Genomic DNA, 19,885 nt, shown 5'->3' with positions numbered 1-19,885 from the left:
ACAAGCACTCCAAAGGGTAGTGCGTTCAGCAGAGCGCATCACTCAAACGGAACTTCCTGACCTGCAGACCATCTACTACAAGCGATGTCAGACCAAGGCCAGGAGGATTGTGAAGGACCCCACCCATCCCAACAATAGGCTCTTCTCTCTTTTGAGGTCAGGGAGGCGCTTTTGCTCCCTGAAGACCAAGACAGAGAGACTGAAGAGGAGCGTCTTCCCACAGGCCATTCGGGCCTTGAATCAGGGAAACTAAACTGTGGGGACCACCACCACCATGTGACTGTAATATGTAAATTTGTAAGACGGAACTGTATGTTCTGTACATTGTGTACATACACATATATCCACATATCCATATATATATTGTACATTGTGTATATATACATATTATACATATATTGTACATACATTGTTATATATATTTTTGTGTGTGTATATATATATATATATATATATATATATATATATATATATATATATATATATATATATATATATATATATATATATATATATATATACACATATATACATACATACACACACACACATACACATATTTCCTTATGTACCCCTGTTTTTCCCTCAGTTTGGACAGAGCACTTTCAAACCATTTCACTGCGGGCTATACCGTGTATGACAAACTCGACAAACCTGAGCTTGGTTATTAAGTTCTCAAAAATGGATGCATGAAGTGAAAATGATTGCAGAGATAAAAAGCCTTTTAATTAAACTGGCTGTTTTGCCAAATATACATTGCAATTTGCGTCATTCCGACAGGTGACTGGAACAGAGGTATTGACATCTACTAAGACGGACTTGCCCTGTCGTTCTTAACTTCCCATCTCAGTGCTTGTCCTGGATGACTGTGCAGACCCCCACTCTGTCTTCTTTTGCTTAGCTGGCCAATGTGGGTTATATTTAACACATGTAAACCCTGGGGAATGGCAAGCTGAGGCTCCAGTTACAGGCCCCACCAGTCCCCCCTCTCCTCATACATCTCAGACTAGGGGAGCAGGGACTTCAACTGTGGCTCCCATTGGGCAGGTTGCTGGTCAGTTGGCATAAGCACGTGGTGCAGTATATTCTTGGACTGACCCCAAAACAGGCTGATTTAAGATCAGTTTACACCAGAAGTTATGCAAATCAATTCACGGATTTACAAATATTAAAAGCCTTGTTTATGTATTCATTTATTTATTTCCTTGATAGATTTTGTTAATCTGTTATGATTGAGACATAGTTTAAAAACAAGCTGTAAATAGCCTTTGATTAAGACGGAATTTTCCTTAGTTATTAATTTTACAAAAATCTTTGATACTAACATTTTTTATTTTTACTAAAACTTTTGGTTAGCCTTTAAAAGGTCTAGTACAGGGTAACGTTTGTCTTAGCAAAATCTGATGTAGCCAGTAACTGGGCTAAGAATTAGCTACAATTCAGTAATTAATCCTGTTACCCAAAGTTAATGTTCAATCTTTTAAAATAGTTTTTAAAAATGAAGTTGAAAGGGGACATGCCAAAGGAGCAGGCAATCTGCCCTGCGCAGAACTTTCCCCTTACGTTATTTTCACATGTCTGTCTCCCTCTAGTGCTGGCGACAAAAATTTTAATAATGCATGAAATAAACAAACAGGCCTAAAGAAAATCAGAAAAAGAAGTGCACCAAATAAGTGGACAGGCGGACCCGCTTAGGAAAAACACAGCCATCCTGAGCAGGAGACCAGCTAGTCAGCCATTCTGGTGAATGGAATGAAATGCTTAGCTGTTAATCTTTTTGAAGGTCAAAGGATTTTCACATGAGAACACACAATGATTCTGAAATACAGCATGAATATTCTGGAAGCATTACAGTAATGAGACATTACTATGAATCTAGTATGAATATAAATATGAATTAATCTAGTGGCAGATTGCCTTTGAAATTCAAAGCAGCTAAAAATAAGATGATGGGTGTGTTTTTTATTGCATATATCAATAACTATACACAATTATATGATATTCATACAGCATTTTATATAGAGGTTGAATAGGTTCAGTGGAAGCTGATTTCTGCTTTTGAATGGCAAAATTAAAAGACAGAGACATAACAGGAGAAAGCCAGGTCTGGGTACCCGTTACGGGTGGATATAACTGTCTGTGAAGAGAAAACCCACTCCTTTTAAGGTCTGATATGGTTGTGTTAGCATGGACCTCATTCTATGAACATATGTATGTTTGCTTATTGGTGTCTTATTTCTGTTTTATGTCTCCAGAAGGAAGCTGTTGGGTCTCATGAATCTGTCCACATTCAGGAACACATTGATTGAAAGTGGAGTCGCTGCATCCATTTTATCTGCCCATGGTTTTGGTATAAAGTAGAACAGTGCTTGCTTGGAGTAAAAGGATGCGCTTATCTCACTTCTGAATCTTGTGTTATTGCTCTAGTGTCTGGACCAGACGAAAGCATTACGCCCATTGGACATATGCTTTGTATCCATAGTCTACATCATGATGAGGAACTGAGAATGTTTGGGGTATTAAAGTACTATAGAAAAAAATCTTTTGAAAATCTTTTTAATAGGGTCTATGAAGTTATTTCTTGTGCCGGCTACAGTGTAAACAATAAATGCCAAACCCACGTCAGCAATATGATATAACATATCTTTTTAAACATTGCAAGTGATGAGTTGATGTATGACCCAATTATGAATTCAGTCTTGACATGTTTAATAGAATTTCACTGCAAAATCAAGCTGATTAAAAATTATACAAAGTTTCCTGATATTCTTTTTGAAAATTCTAGGCAATTAAGCCTGAACTGAACTAGGCTACTGTGTTAAATCCCATTCTTTTTAAATGAAAAAATCATGAATAGTAATTTTTACAAAGTCACGGTTCATATACTCAGAAATGGTTGTAGTTTATTTCAAAACATTGGTAAGCAGACTGCATCTGTTCATTAAATTACATTATTTTTGTACCTGTAAAATGACTGTTACAGTACAGTAACAAAGTCTGTGACAGCAGCTGCTTAGAGGGACTCTTATACTGTAAAATCTAGCTATCAGTTTTCCCAACAAATTCAATAAATAAACAACTGCCATGCTTGCAGCCAGAACAAAAGAAAGGCTGCATGAAAATGCACGTAAGAGTACATTTGAATATCTTTGCATTTATTTGGTTATTCTGTAATTATGAAAATGAAGAAAGGGGAAGCCTGGCTTATTTCATAGTTATCTATGTCATGTATTTTGGCTCAAAGGAACAAACAACCTTTTGCAAACTGCATCTTTTTGTTTGTACCTGCCATAACATCTCATGGGCTGTTAATAATCTGTTTCTAATCAACCTTTTACATGCAAGGTGAATTTATGTTTGCATTACATATTTAGCAGATATCAATATCGGGTGTGGTGTTCATTTATGAGTACTCTGATATGATTTTTGGGCAAGTGAGTTAATTCGCCTTGTTGTTCTTGATAGTTCTTTTCTCTGATGTGTAATCTATGCATTCCTAATAAATATTCCAAATGCTCAATTTTTATTACTAGAAAAAAGTCAATTGATAAGGTATTGTTAATCCAGTTTCAAAACTGAGTATTCACTAGATGGAGACATTTCACTGCATATGAAAATAAATGCTCAAAGACCGTTTAAACCTACTACCGGGGAGCCTGTAAGCATGTATTTCACCTCTCACACAAACTACGTTGTGCGCTGCGACTAAACAGAGCAATTACCCGATTGAGTGTAGGTGGCCAGCAGGTAAACGGTCAGCCTTGCACAAGGACAATTCAGTCACCGCCTCACTGTTCACCCAGTAGCTCAGTAACTTTTCATTTACCTAATAACACCTTTGGCTGCATAGAAATGCAACAAAGACCCTTTCAGATCACAACTTGCATTTGTGATTCAGTGTCATGAGAGAAGCGATGACATTTTATTGCCTGCTGTTCTGTTTTACAGTGACATCTACTTTAAAAGATCAGGGAAGAAATATGCGGTCTGACATCCTTTTCACATGGAGTTTTTTTGTGTTTTGTCTGGGGCTGCTTTTCTTTTCCCAGTGATGAATAAATACCTATGTTTAAACATATTTGCTAGCTTAATACAGTTTGATCATCTTATTTACAACAAACAGACAACCCATAAAACAAATGGATTCGATTTGTAAAAATTTGCGACTGTAAACAAAGAGCGGATAGTGACACTTTATCATATACAATATAATAATGACTGTATAACAATAAGTTGTCCCTCCAGTGGTCGTAGGTTAGCTGTAGTTGATCTGTGTGGTTGCTGAAAATAGCTGAAAGATGTTGGAGAGAAGCACATTCCACAGGGTCTCTTATAGTCAGTTTTAGGAGCTGCTACAGGCGCAGTAAGGGGAGAGCATAGCAGCGCTGCACAGTCCATCACTCTTAAGAGCCTTCCATTCAAATCCACTGTTTTGGTCTCTGCAGTTGGCTAATACAATTAGTTAATGCAGTGAATACCTTCAAGGTAATCAAGGCTATCTAGTTATAAGCAGTGCTAAGTAGTGATCAAACTCAAATGTCTCTGCTGAATATTCAGAGAGCATCCTGGCAATTGTGCAGGAAAAAATAAAAATCAATAGCGCAATGTCAATTATGAAGACTCTTCAGTCCTCACCGTACTTCCACTGGGCCAGATGGACTCCACATGACACTCTATATGCAGACCATTAGTGGCACATAAGGGAAGATGTTTGGCCAAATGTGCAGGGAATCATGGGATAGACATGCGACTTCAAAACCCCAAGTGATGTGGGATAAGAAAGGGTAATGATGCTGATATGGGGGCTGATTCTACAAAAGAGAGCAAGCATTTGACACTGTGGGACATTATCATATTTCTAGTGCGCCAAGCCTTCTACGTCTGCGCATGCATCTTTGGAGATGTCTGGTGAACAGTGACTACAGATCTGAGACTTTGCCCTGGTGAGCATATGCCACTGGAATGACGGTATGTCCTGTTGCAATGAGTTAGCAGTAGCATTCTCTGTGCTTCATGCTACCTGCCATAAGAATGCCTCTTCATTAGTGAACTACTAGATACCCAGTTAAGCCGTGTCTTACTATACTTTTTTGTCAAGCAATGATCTTCTGTGTTTATATTAAAGACTATGTAAGCAGGCCTTGCAATACCCCAAAATAACTTAAAGGTTTGATGTTCAGTCATTAAATTTAGGAGCAAAGAAGAATACAGTGGCTGATGTGACACTGGGTTTATTTTTACTCTATTTGACAATCATATAAATGGCTATAAAATGGCTTTGCCCAAACTACTGAAAACAGCGGTTTAGCAAAGTTTCCGAAAAAGAGGGAAACAACCAAATTAAATGGACAGAAAATGTTCGAGTTGTGAATTCATCTCTTCTTTTTGCAAACATTCATTGCTATTCAATATTGAATAGTAAACTATTATGAGTCGTAAATTATAAATGAGTAGTCACACTCATACAAAAAGATGACCTTCTTATAAAGGTTCTCAAAATAGGTTTGAGGGGAATTTTATATCCAGTGAACATCAAAGGCATCTGACCACAATTCTATGCTTTGTTTACAGGAAGGAGAACAGCCCCATAGTACGGTGCCTAGATGGATGTCAGCCAATGCCTCTTAATTGTCTTCAGTGTCTAGATTGGATGTTAGCCATGTCTGATATGATCAAAGCAACACTGTATTGTTTTCTATGTGTCAAAGGAGAAAAAAATACATGCACCATCTGTTCACATCAAAAAGCTTTTTAAATAGTGCATGGGACAGCTTGACTACTTTGTCACCTTAAAGACAGAACAAAGAGTTTAAAAACAACAAAGTGGCATCTTTAGAACAGAGTTTGTTCAAATTTAAATACTGAAGAAGGCGAGAGGTGCCATGTTTGATAAAAATATAAAAAAATGCATAAAAATATATATATATATATATATATATATATATATATATATATATATATATATATATATATATATAAAATTTTTTTTTGTAGATAGGTCATGTCTCTTTACTGCCAGCTGTGCAAATTGATCTACATGAAGCAAAGCAGTCTATAAACAAATGGATTTGCTGAATGCTATCTCAAAAAAGGGATAGAGCCTCATGTGTTGAGAATTTCTTGGAAAATTGAAACAAATTCTGTTTTTATGTGGATTAATAGTACTAATCACATGATGCCCACAGACATATAATTAATCGGCTGTAAATACTGAATTTTATGGCTCAAGGATAAATAAATGTAGCTTAGACATAGTATGACCCATTCAAACTCACCACTAAGAGGTGGATCATTGAAATTGCCATCGTGAGCGCGCCTTATAGTCGTGCGTTCCAGAGTATGGACCCGTGAACTCGTCCCTGACGCGCGTCCACGTCCTTGTGTCAGTTGAGGTTTTGGATTTCTGTGCACTCGCGGTCCAGCGTTGCGTATCCCCTCAGCAAACATGTCCAAGTTGGAGCAGGTCCTCGTCCTCGATCCTCCAACTGATCTCAAATTCCGAGGTAAGGGAACTGCGCTGTCGGTGGCTGACATTCATTTGTGACCGATTTGAAAACTAGCAGAAAGCGGAGATTCCACACCGACTGCAACGCCGCCATTTTGAGATGGGGAATGAGGGCCATTGCGGATCCCCGTGCTAGAGTGACGTTCATCTGCAGACATGCACACAACTTACTTTGAATATCCAGCCACATAGTTTGCATGTTATATCGTCCACGGATAAACCGCGAATTGCTTCGCTCCGGCTGTAATTGTACACAGGTACTGATGGATGTCTTTGTCCCATTTTGCCTCATTCCAGTCAGTAGAGTTAACGTTATCACTTTTGGGAAAGCGCGTACGGACCGGTCACTATGGTGACCGGCTTCTTTTTGGCAATAAGCTAGCTAGATAACCTAGCTTTAGCAAGTCTGCTTGGAGTTCGCTAGCTGGCTAGCCGATTCGTTGGCGTAGGTTTTACTCGTAAAACTCGCTAGCGGCACACGTTACACACCAAACTACGTCTAACTAATATAACCGCGCAAGTTTCAGTTAACACGGCGCGTTCAGCGGACGGTTTACTTGGTCGATGACTAGGATATTAGCCGACGTTAGCTGGGTAGAGCTAGCTAGATAAATATTTGATGATTTATAAGCAACGTGCACTACGAGCAGCCTTTTAACTAACCATTATTCCTTGCCGGCTGTGTGTCCAACTTTGGGAAGTTAGCTGGCTAGAAAGCCTGCTTTTTGTTCGCTATGTCTCACGACTTGTTTAAAAAAGGTTCGGAATTGTGCTTGGTGTGAACATTCGCCCCATTGATGTGGCTGGCTGGCTTGTTTCGTGTTGGAGGGCGGGGTTCGCCAGCTAGATGGGAGTTTAGCTCGATAAATGGCATATGTAAAAATCGATTCTACATTTTTTTTTGTTTTAGTTTTAAATAAAAACGTGGGTTTCTGTGGGAATAAAGCAAACAAACCCGCACGCAATAAACGCCTTATCAAACTTTGTGCGGAGGTCTTCACACTAATAAGCAAGTGGATGTCTAAAGTAACTTGCATAAATGCAGAAACATCTTAGTTTGCTTCAAATGCATCCCCTTGGTGGAAGGTTTTGCTCGATAGCGAGAATAGCACGGTACTTGCAACGTGCTGTGTTGCTATTGACCCGTCTTGCAGAGTACATGTAATGACATGATGTATACAGCACAGATGACAAGTAGTGGACAAAGTGTGTGTAGGCTACGTGTTTACTTACCCCTTATCAAAGGGGACCTTGTCGATTTTAGAGGTCCAAAGTCTAAGCCAGCAGCTATCAATAATCGGTAATGTGATATTTAAGCATATGTCAGATAACGTGAGATTTCTATGCTCTGTACTGTCTCATTCAGGCTGCCGATCACATGGTTCGGCATCTTGGTCCCCACAGTCAGCACATGTCCTTTATGATGGTGCTCGCGTCCCGTGAGACGGCCTGCTCTTTGGCATTAGCAGCATTTGTGCGGTTCAATAATGCAGAGCCAATAACGGCTTATTACGGAACTAATTCTATAATTTAGACAGGGCTGTGCTCCTGCCTCTTGTTTTTCCACAGGCACTGAGAGGCCATCTAGGCTGGTAGTGCCTGCCAGCCGTATTTATGTCGCCAGACGTGCAGTTTTTGCATCATTGTTCTAACAGTGCAGGACAGGTTTATTCTATGTGCTGTGAGGGTCATATAAATCATGAAGTCATTTTGAGGGCTTGTTTCCTCATCTGTCGTCAATATGAGTTAATTAGAAACCGAAGACGGCTGCATCTTCCCAAGGTGTTGACGTTGCATCTGAACTTGCATGCAGGGCAGCTCTTATTTTATGCTTTCTAGCCTACTCCCATTTCCTCGACAAAAGGCAGCAGCTAGTTTACGAGGTGCTTGCATTCATCTGCCGAATGTGTCTGTGCTCGAAAAACAGTAACAGTACCGAGCACATGGTGAAAGCCTAAATTAAAAGGTTGCACTGAAACCGTAGGTACTCCTTAAGCTGTGTTGTCTGTAGTTCTGAGAGATATGGCAGACATAACACTTATGACGTGAGTCCACCACAACTTCCTGCAAAGAGAACTTTAATGAAAAATACCGGCACTTCCTGGTGGTCACACATTAACTTGCATCATCCATCTTGAGCTACAGTGATGTTTTCCTCTAATCACCTGATCTGTTAGTAAACCTCCACCTGTCAACCCAAGCGTGTCCGTGTTATCCAGGAGCGCCAACCCACTGGCACAGTACGGAGTTCACCCCCATTACGCAAACTCGGGCAGCCTCTTCTCTGCTCAACTTTTCTTCCATCCTAGCAGCGCCCATACCTGTTTGCCGTGGGGCAGCAAGGCTCCAGGTTTATAAGTGGCTAACCGGAGCCCTGTTTCTGTTGAGCTAAAAACCGCCATCAGAACCAGGGTATCGCTCCGCTTCTCGAACTTAGCTGGGGTCCCTACACTGTAGGAAAGACTATCCACGTCTGTCTGTCTCTCTTTCTGTATCCCTGTCTAACTACAGGTTTCTCTCGCTCGCTCGCTCGCTCTCTTCCTCTCTCTGTTTCCTTGTCTATCAGTCTCTCTGCCTACTAGTCTGTCAAGCTTTCTCTCATCCTCAGTCTTGTTCCTCGCTCCCCCACCCCGCATACTTGTTATTTATAGTGGCAGGGAGGCCTGGGAGACTGGTACAGAAAGAAAGTGGCGGAGCCTCGGGTGGGGAGGGGCAACAGTGGACGGAGGATACAGGCTTCCAAGAACAAACCTTTTTGTAATGCTGACCTCCTTTGGTCATTCCTCTGTGAGTCTAAATGAAAATAATGGCTTCCAGTGCTGTGCATGTCGTCCATAGTCTACAAGTCAGGAGGGAAAATTAGATTCATCCTCTTGCACTTACGACCGAGACGGAAGAGCTTTTAAAGTGGTTGAAGTCCATCTGAGGCTCAGATCAGTATCTCATCTGCTGCCTATTAATTGATTGATCTGGTAGCCTGTGTCCTGTTCATGCGTTTCAGACCCACACTCCAAGCAAGGATGCTAGATGGAGCTCAAGCAACCCGTGGGTTCTGTCCGTGTTGAATAAAGCGGTTTCACGTATGGCCCCACATGGGAATTGTATTAGAAATTAGGATGACTGAGATGACTATTTAGGAAAGGTGCATGTTTCAGAACTCAGTTATTTTCATAGTCTGACTGAAAGCGGCAGTAAACTGAAAAATGGGCAAGTCTTCTCTCTTTGATTTTTGCTTTTTTCCTTAAAATATGTAATAAAAAAAAATTTGCATAGTGCCCCTAGTGGCAACTGGTGTGAACTGTGCACTGCCAGCCTCAGACATTTTTGAGATGGAACCCAGCCCTGCATCACCTTGAGTTAGTGAAGGTTTTACTTCAGCACATAATGAATGTCCATGGGTTGATCAGAATCTCATGCTTTCTTTGATAAAACAGCAGATTTGTATGGAAGCCTTTCTTTTAAAACTGCTGCGAACACAAAAAATTGAGTGTGAACATCTTAACTTTTTTATTTTTCTCTTTTTTCCCTTTTTTTCTACTTAATTCTGTTAGTTCGATTAAAAAAAGAAATTCTGTTAGTCTTGGCACACGCACATTTTATATAGTGTGTGTGTGTGTGTATGTATATATATGTGGGTGTGTATGTATATATAAAATAAAAATAATTACACACACACACACAGTGCCTCCAATTAGTATTCAACCCCCTGCAGATTTTGCAAATTAAACAAGCTGCAAATAATTTAGAGCCTTCAAACTTTGAACAAGAGTAGCATTTATTAACAGATGCCTAAATATTCCAAACAAAAAGTACAAGTTGCTCATTTAAATTATAATACATTTTAAACATACAAATTAGGGTGAATTATTCAACCCCTAGGTTTAATATTTTGTGGAATGACCCTTGTTTGCAATTGCAGATATTAATAGTTTTTTCTAAGACCTGATCAGGCCGGCACAGGCCTCTGGAGTAGTCTTGGCCCACTCCTCCATGCAGATCTTCTCCAAGTTGTCTAGGTTCTTTGGGCATCTCTTGTGGACTTTGGTCTTGAGCTCCTTCCACAAGTTTTCAATTGGGTTAAGGTCAGGAGACTGACTAGGCCACTGCAACATCTTGATCTTTTCCCTCTTAAACCAGGCCTTGGTTTTCTTGGCCGTGTGCTTGGGGTCGTTGTCCTGTTGGAAGATGAAATGACGACCCATCTTAAGCTCCATGATGGAGGAGCGGAGGTTTTTAGCCAAAATCTCCAGGTAGGCTGTGCTATCCATCTTCCTGTGGATGCGGACCAGATGGTTGGGCCCTTGGCTGGGAAGCAGCCCCACAGCATGATGTTGCCACCCATTGCTTGACTGTAGGGTTGGTATACTTGGGGTCGTATGCAGTGTCATCCTCTCGCCAAACGCATCGGGTGTGGTCGGCACCAAAAACCTCGATGTTGGTATCATCAGACCAGAGAACCTTGAACCAGTCTGCCTCAGAGTCCTCCAAGTGATCATGAGCAAACGCTTTAGACAGGCCTTGACATGACGCTTAGAAAATAAAGGTACCTTATGGACTTGCCTGGAATGAAGACCATTGCGATGGAGTACGTTACTTATGGTATTTATTGAAACCAATGTCCCCACCGCCATGAGATCTTCCTGAAGCTACCTCCTTGTTGTCCTTGGGTCAGCCTTGACCGTTCGGACAAGCCTGGCCTCAGCACGAGAGGAAACTTTGAAAGGGTGTCCAGGCTGTGGAAGGTTAACAGTAGTTCCAGAAGCCTTCCACTTCTGCATGATGCTCCCAACTCCTTGGAAAGGGTTTTGTACCCATTGCTAGCCTTGTGACCCTCCACAATTTTGTCTCTAATGGCCTTGTAATACTTCTTAGTCTTTCCCATGTTGACCATGTATGAGTGTTCACTTGTTGGGGAGGGGATTTTATAGTCAGAATAGGTGGGGGGAAAAAACATAATTAATCCAAGCATGTGAAGCTCATTGTTCTTAATACCTCAATTACTTCTTAATACTTGAGGGAACCAAACAGAATTGTGGTGGTTTGAGGGGTTGAATAATAATTGATCCCCTGAAAAAACTTTGCAAAATTAAAATAAACAGAGAAATAACATTCTTTTTTGCTTCAGTGCATTTCACATGTGCAGGCTCATCTACAGTCCATATTTCACAATGCTAGGTTAACTCCAAATGTGTAAACCTGCAAAATCTGCAGGGGGTTGAATACTATTTGTGTATATATAAAATGCACCATTTTAGTGAGATTCCTGATTTGAGAAGATAGCACAACTTGTCATGTTTAATTGGCATTGTTCATGAAAAGGACACTTCTGAAGGAACTTGTATTAATTCTTTTGTTTGCAAAATGACAGTAGGCTTTGTTCAATTTAAAAGGTTTGTGGTATCCTTTTCAACAACACTTGTATCTCTTAAAGCTCCTAGTGTTTGTGAAGGTTTTTGTTCTTTAGGGTAGTGTTACCCAGTCCTCTCTTTTGGACACTCTTGGAAGGGTTGACTCAGCTCCCAACACACCTGAGCCAGGTAATCAGAAACACTGAATACTTGCTTCAGCTGAGATGGGAACAAAAATGTAGACTGGGTTGAGAAATGCTATTTAGGCACCTGTGCAGCTCGGGGGAGCATTTACCAAACATGGTTTCTCTGTAGCTGTTTTTCCCCTGTTGATGGTGCATGGTGGAAAATATGGTCAGGATTGACCGTCTGATGGGGAGGTGGCAGAAAGTGCACATGGCACCCATACCCGAGGGCTGTGGAGGAGGTGGGCAGCGAGCAGCGACCTGGACAGCACCCCGAAACTTGATCTGAGCCTCTTTTCTGCCACACCTGGAATGTGAGCAGGCAGTCCTCTAGTTACAAGCTTGGAGCCCTTGACTGCTGAATTGCTGCCTATATTCAACAAGTCCAGCAACCTTCCCAGGAGGTGCCCTTAAACTGTGGCCTAGTCCAGCACCAGAGCATCTGATCCAGGAGATGACCGTACTGTGGTCTGGTCCAGCACCAGAGAAGTTGTTCAGGAGGCACCTTTTAACTGTTCTGTCACGGAGTTGGAGAAACATTCAGCCTCAAAATGTATATATTTCTTTTAAACATTAGTCTTCCATACTTTATTTGGTCATGCCTGTATATCTTATTAAATGGGTTATGTGAGCTGAAATTAGCCATTTATAGGTGTGCAGTATAAAAAAAAAAAAAAGTATTATCAAATGAAACTGAGTAGAGTGGGTCAGTTAACAAAGACTAATTGCCTCTCCTAATGTTCAGTTGATTGTGTTATCCTTCCTATAGGTAGGATGTCTCGTATGACACTCTGATCTCTGTCATTTCTGATGTTACAATGTGGTCTGTGGGTACATCTGTGTTTCCAAACCTAGCCTGGCCTTCCTCTATGGCCTGGGAACACTCCTGTTGGCGGCCATGCCAATGTCACGCATACCCAGTCATAAGATCCCCAGCTCCGGTCTGCTGGTCTGCTCTCATCTCCTTGTCTGTAACCTGACAAAGCCGCCAGTGTGTTTTAAACGGAGTTCGACCTTTGGGTGAAGCCTATACCGCCATCTTTACTGGATGCTTGAACCACTCGCTAGCATCTTTCACAGCCCGTATTGAAAGGGTGGACAATTTTATTAAATTATTTTCTTAGCACTGGTAATTGATGACAGGTGTTTAAATGGTATAGGCACTAGTTTAACATTAGGCCTTACTATAATTGATCTTAAAATCTGATGTATAGTGGCACATTGATTAACTCATGTTCCTGTATGAGCAGACCTGAAACAGTCTGATGTTTAAATGTACAGCTAGTAAAACATGACATGTCACAGGAGGGACTAACAGTTTTTACAACAATGCTGTGTAATTGATGTGTTACTGAAGCCAGTATTGGATTGTATTTCACAAGTCTCAACTTTAAGTCTCAACCGTCGACGTCTGCGGTCAGTCCACTTTTAAGGACATTCTCCGACAGCGTGTCAAGTAACGCATGCTACAAAGACAGCGCATTCTGATGTCACTCTCCCTGCACAATGCTATATGCCTGGAATTCCAGTGATTAAATCACGTCCTGAATGTAAGACTCTCTTTGCGTGGTGCCAACACAGTGTACCCACCACGAGTGGCAGAAGAGGTGCGTTGCGGTGTGTGCCTGGTGGAAACATCCTCGTCCAAGGCTGCAAATGGAAATGCGCAACATTCTCTGCAATACCCATGCAGTGCATAATGACACCACCCAAACATTTGGACACACCTACTCCTTGTTTATTTATATTTATTAGGTTTTAGATTCTTCAGAGTAACTGTCCAATAACCATGGTGCATTATCAGACCGGATGAAATTCTGCTGAGACATCCTGAGTACTTAAAGCTTTAGAGAATAAAGTTCTACATAAAAAAACAACAAAATTATTCAAAATTATTACTTTTTATTATTTTTAAAAAAGAGGATTTTTTTTTTATTTTTTTTTTGAGAATTTTATTTTCTTGATTTGTAAATCAGTTCAGATATATAGGCCATCAGCCTTCACTATTTATATTTGTCTTGGGAATACATTTAAGCATAAACCATTAGATTAAAATGGCTATAAGACTATCAAAACACCTCTTCAGTCAGGTGTGTCCAAACATTTGACTGGTACTGTAGCTTTAGTCCAATGCAGTGTGGCTGTGCGTTTGTCAGTGGCCTTAAACTGGAAGTGCCTGGTTTTTCCTTGGAGGGTCTGCATGCTTGCGTGACAACCTTACAGAAAGTAGAGACTGCCATCACCTAGACGTTACTAGAACTCTTAGAGGTAAAGGATTCCAGGCCCCCACAAATCTGGTGTTTCCCCCTTCTATCTTTTTATGGAGGTGGTGGTGGTTTCTATCAAATCTGGTGGTAAAATATGTAATTACATACATGGACAACAATATTTGAGGCTGTATTTTTGTTGTAAAACTTTCCAGCACAGAACACAGCTTCATGTTTGTATTCAGAAACAAACATGCTTTTTCACGTGACATGCAAAACTTTTCATGTAAGCTAAATTCTGTTGTCATGGATGGAGTCATACCAGGTGTGTGTGAGAAGCCGGAAGACCGGGCAGGTAAAAGGGAGTGGTTAAAGTTTGACCGTAACTTATTCCAAACCTGTCTCACCAGACTTGCTGGTTCCTGTGTCTTAGAAATGGATTGCAGGATGGAGGAAACCCGCAGAATCATGCTGGCGCACGGATCAAATCCCCCATCAGCCCCACCTTTACCATGCTCACGTGTGCCCGGCCTGGTTTACAGCCCGGCCTGGTTTCAAATGCACCGCATTCTGTCTCCCCCAGGTCCCTTTACAGACGTGGTCACGGCCACCCTGAAGCTGACGAACCCATCAGACCGGAAGGTGTGTTTCAAAGTGAAGACCACAGCGCCCCGCAGGTACTGTGTGCGGCCCAACAGTGGCTCCATCGACCCTGGCTCCTCCCTCACCATTTCGGGTGAGTGGCCGCCCCACATTCAGCACCTGTGTTGCGCTTTAATCCCGTTTAGCTTTCCTTCATTTGAACTACATATCCCAGGATTCCCTGTAGCTATGCAGATGAGCTGGTAAAGCAGCTGGGTCAGTCGCGGTTCCATGGCCGATGCTAACGGTTTGGGTCCGAGCTCCTGTGGTGATTGGACAGGTGCAGCAGCTGCCCTGCTGTGCATTTACTAGAATAGTGCACAAATGTGGCTAATATTTGACTATAACTGATTTATAATTTCTTGTCACAATGTTGGATATGTAAAATACAAGATCTCAGAAGCCCTGAGGAACGGGTTTTGGTACAAAATCTGTTTGAGGTAGAGTGGCCATAAGTATGTTCCCTAAAGCTAAGTAAGGTTCTCATCTAGGAAATTGCTAACAGCTTCTGTTTATTTATAGGGCATATCACCCTCATCGGTGTTGACTAAGGCCATTGTGGGTCTTTAAAGAGAATAGCAAGTTTATACTGTGTAATCGTTGCTAACTTGTATATGACTTTAAATTACATATTCATGTAATTCAGCCATTACGGGGAAAATTCCTGTATCGTAGTGCCTGTCTCTGGTTTCTCATTTTGGACAATGTAGCCCTGTTAAAAATGTTATTCAGCCATGAGTGACCCTTTGCCACAGCTGTCTCCTGAATGAGAGGGCGGGGCAGTAGTGTAGCTTCCGAAGTTCTGCCTTAACCCACCTCTGGGAATCCATCAGCAGCTCTCACTAAAATTTCCTATCTGACCTCCGATCAGTTGATATAACTCTCTCACAAACAGTAAGGAACGCCTTTGGATGCAAATGACTTTTGAAGCATTTTGAAATTCATGCGAAGACCGAAGCATTTTTGAGGTGCGGTGATGTAACCCTGAACGTGATGATTTTGTTGTTGTTGTTCTCGTTGATGTTTGTTTGTTTGTTTGTTTGTTTGTTTTGCAGTTATGCTACAGCCGTTCGACTACGATCCCAATGAGAAAAGTAAACACAAATTCATGGTGCAGACCATCTTTGCGCCCAGCGCCGTCACAGACACAGAGACGATGGTAAGAGTCAGACTCACCAGCATAAGTGCTGGTCAAAGCCGTTCTCTTTTCGTGTGACTGCGGGAGGCCACCTGCCCTGTGCCTGCACCTGCACTTTTCTCTTTGAGACACTAGAGGGCAGCAAAGCTTGGTCTTGTTGCCATAGGTCATGCGTTTTAGGCAAATTTGTTTGTATAGCACTTTTTGTCAAGTAGCAAATCAAAGTGCTTTATGTAGACACAGAAGAAGAATAACGCTCATTAATTCCTGAGATCTATCACCTGGTAAGGTTTTGACCCAAAAACCAAAACCAATTTATTAAAATAAAGGTAAATATGTTTTAGGAAAGGTATTTTGATTTTCATGTACACTTTAGTAAATACAAATAATGCTTTAAATCTATTTGCAGAAGACCTATAGATAAAATGTATGTTGACGTTATCGGACAATCATTTGGTAATACAAAAAATGTAATGATATTTTTGTGGCTAAAATATATGTAAAATATATGTAAAACAGCACCTCTCACAGAAACCTTACCTACTTGGAGTATAGTAGGCAGATAAATGTCTAGCGTTAAATGTTAGTGTTTCTCTTAATAACTTTATTTAAGGGTCAGTTAACCCGACCCTTTTAAGCTGCAACTTCTGGACTTCAGGTTTGCTTGTGGTTGGGGATGTTTTATGAAACTTCCACACCACATGTTTGGGATCAGCGAGGCCTTAAAATGGATTTATTAGAAGTGGGGCTTGCTTGGTGCTCCTCAGGTCAATCCTGCACATGCCTTACCAAAGTCCCTACAGGACCTTTTTCCTGAAGCCAACCTCAGTGTTTAAACCATAAACGTGGATGTGGACAGTGGTCATTCTTTCTTGTTTGTTCATCAGGCACAGTTTAGACACGGGGCATGTCGACATGCGCTTTTGTGCATTGGCTTGGATGTAAATGTACGGCGCCTCTGTGTTACGTTGTACATGCACTCGAACTGTAAAGCTGTGTGTGTGTTTGTGTGAGAGAAACACCAGCTGCTAGTCGTTGAGGCTGATCAACTCCGTGCCTTTGTTTTGTTTTTTTTCCCCATCCCTACAGTGGAAAGACGCAAAGCCCGATGAGCTCATGGATTCCAAGCTCAGATGCGTGTTTGAGCTGCCTTCTGAAAACGATAAGCTGGTACGACACTAATGCTGGGATGGAGGGAGGGATGTTCTAATGTCAGTCTTACTTGTGTTGCAGTCATGATTCTGAAATGCAGTATAAATATAAATTGTAATCTATGCTGTAGATGTATGTATATACACACACACACACACACACACACTCACTCACTCACTCACCCACTCATTCACTCTACACATTTTCAGTATCTCCTTTAGTATGCCCTCTGAATCCCAACCCCTGCAGTTTGGCCTTGGCATCCCCATGCATGTGAGCCAGCCCGTGCCCTTTGCGTGTGGGGACTCTGGCACTGAGAAGCCCCATCGCCTGCTTTCCCATGTTTTGGCTGCACCCACCCCGAGCAGGTTCGAGTTCCGCACCCCTCTCCGAGCGCGACCCCCGTTCCCCCCGACCCCTGGCAGCCTTAGCAACAGGAGCGACCTGCAGGGCTTCAAGACCGCGCCCAGTTCCGAGGTCAAGATCAGGAAAGTGCAGGTGTGTGAGGGTCAGACGCACAGGCAGGCAGCAGGGCCTGAGCTGGGACTCAGCTCCAGGGTAGGTCAAAGGTCATTTAATATCCTCTGGTAGTCACATTGGAAAAGGAAGGACTTGGCTGCAATACAAAAACCCCACAGTGTGGGATCTTTTAAGGCCATTTTCCTTCCTGATGCGTCTAATGCCATTGAGCCACTATGCATCTTGGGTAAGTTGGTGTACACAGTACACTAAATATAACTCGTGCTTTGCCCCTGGGCAGCTAAGAAGCTGTTTCTTTTAGCTGCCATGTTTTTCTGCCTCACTAAGCAGCCATAAAAGCAGAAGAGACGTTTCCATAATTGGGCTTGACATAACGGCTTGGAGTCAGCGGCAGACAGATGTCATGGACCAGTTTCTCTCCAGCTGTCCATACGCTTCCCGACGTGTACTCAGACCACCCCCCCCCCCCCCCCGTCTCCTCCACATCCCAGTAGCCTGCTGTTGTAACGGCCACGACCGCAGCTTCCCTTGCTAATGGCAGTACATCAGAATTCTGCTCTCAGCCCTGTGGTGTGGTGAGCTTTTCTGGCGAGAGGCCGTCCTCTACTTATGATTGGTGGTTAAGCGATCAGTCACACGTCGAGGGCTCGAGTTCACGCTTTTCGGCATCCCGACATGTGCTAACGTTGTGTTTCGTCACAGAACGACTCTGACGTCACCACTGGCAGAGCCGGGCCCCTGCTCAACTCCTCCAAGCTGGACGGGCCGGCCGCGGCGAAGCCAGCCAGCTCCGCCCTTGACGACACGGAGATGAAGAAGGTGATGGAGGAGTGCAAGCGGCTGCAGGTGGAAGTGGGCAAGCTACAAGACGAGAACCGGCAGCTCAAGGTAACGCCGGACACGCCGAATCGCAGCTTCCTTGGTTTCTTATCACAGCCATATCTCTGTAGGCTTTAAGAGTTGTGGGAGATGTAGGCGTGAGGGTCATGTCGTGCCTTTCCACTCTCCGCCAGGACGACGGCTTGAGATTGAGAAAGGCCCAGCGGCCCGAGCACACAGCCCCCAACTCCAGCTCTCTGATCGGCCGAGAGGTGTCCGCCAGTTCGCTCCCCTCGCTCCTGGTCGTCATAGCAGCCATCTTCATCGGATTCTTCCTCGGCAAGTTCGTCCTGTAGGTGGACGCGAGGGGGGGGGACGTCTTGCGTGTCTGCCAGCCTGTCCACCGCTTCCAGAGAGAGAAAGGGAGAGGGAGTGATCCATCACGTGGTCTGGATGAAAGGAGAATGTCTTTCTGTTGGCTTTGCCATAATCATTGGTAGCTGGGCCAGTGGCAGCGCACGCATCTGTGTGGGATCATAGCGTGGGCCTTACCTTCCTCAGCCTCACACACGGTTAGAACGACAGGAGGGGGAGGGAGAAAGATGAGAAGAGAAGCAGAACAGGAGATAACATTTCTCCCTTCTCCCTCTCTGTCTTTTTCCATTTTGTTCTTTTCTTTGTGCGATGGACAGAAGGATAAATCAAGCAGGTTTATTGCACAGCACTGGGTTTAAGAGGGCAGCAGTTCAGACAGAGTGATGCACCGTCACATGAAAGGAAGACGAGCGAGCCACGTCTCTGAGACATTCACTAGAAAGGTGTAATATAAACATTTAGACCCCCTTCCCCCACACCAACCACTCTCTTCCTCGTTTTATTAAGAGTTCAGTGAAATGTTAGGTGTCTTGTAAATGTAATTTTAATCCTTTTTAAGTGAAGGAAAAGAAACTTCCATCAAAACAAATATCCAAAAGAAAAAAAGACCTCGTCACCTTTGCGCCTGGCAGCCTCAGAACGTTGGCAGATGCGTCTCCCCTTTGCTGCATCCCTGTCTCCACGGGAACGTCAACAGTTGGGAAAGAAAATGCCTTTTGTACATGTCTTTTTTTCTGTCCCTAACGACACCAATGCAGACTTTTATTACCGTTATCATATTAATATTATTAATGTTCTTTATTTTCCCTCAGTACAAAGCATTTATCTCTTGAGGCAAACGATGACTGAAGTTCGAGTCTTCACCTCTCCTGTCCTGTCCCATGCTATTCAACATTGAAGAAATAAATAAATGAATGAATAAATGAATCGTTTGTACAGCTGTCTTTCCCTTTTGTATTTTGTTTATATATATATATATATATATAAATATAAATAATAAATGTATTTTTTCTTTCTTTCAAATGCACAAACCA

The 19,885-nt window shown here is 42.4% G+C and overlaps 1 protein-coding gene across 2 annotated transcripts; it reads left to right on the top strand.

Annotated features, from left to right (window-relative positions):
* The first annotated feature begins 6,345 nt into the window (after nt 1-6,345).
* Nucleotides 6,346-19,778, top strand: vapal (VAMP (vesicle-associated membrane protein)-associated protein A, like). 2 transcript variants are annotated; one of them, XM_081723176.1, is made up of 7 exons: nt 6,346-6,503; nt 14,829-14,981; nt 15,943-16,046; nt 17,115-17,194; nt 17,411-17,735; nt 18,360-18,545; nt 18,671-19,778. In XM_081723176.1, exons 1-7 carry the CDS (start codon nt 6,446-6,448, stop codon nt 18,830-18,832), a joined length of 1,068 nt encoding a protein of 355 aa, XP_081579302.1. In that variant the 5' UTR covers nt 6,346-6,445; the 3' UTR covers nt 18,833-19,778. The 2 variants fall into 2 exon arrangements, with proteins under 2 accessions (XP_081579302.1, XP_026874729.1); XM_027018928.3 differs by lacking the exon at nt 17,411-17,735 and having other exon boundaries at nt 6,347-6,503; nt 17,115-17,195.
* The last annotated feature ends 107 nt before the right edge of the window (nt 19,779-19,885 follow it).

The sequence above is a fragment of the Electrophorus electricus genome, chromosome 11 (assembly GCF_041902795.1).
Source record: "Electrophorus electricus isolate QZ-2024a chromosome 11, ASM4190279v1, whole genome shotgun sequence".
NCBI classification, from domain to species: Eukaryota; Metazoa; Chordata; class Actinopteri; order Gymnotiformes; family Gymnotidae; genus Electrophorus; species Electrophorus electricus.
This window is presented reverse-complemented; position numbering and strand designations above follow the sequence as displayed.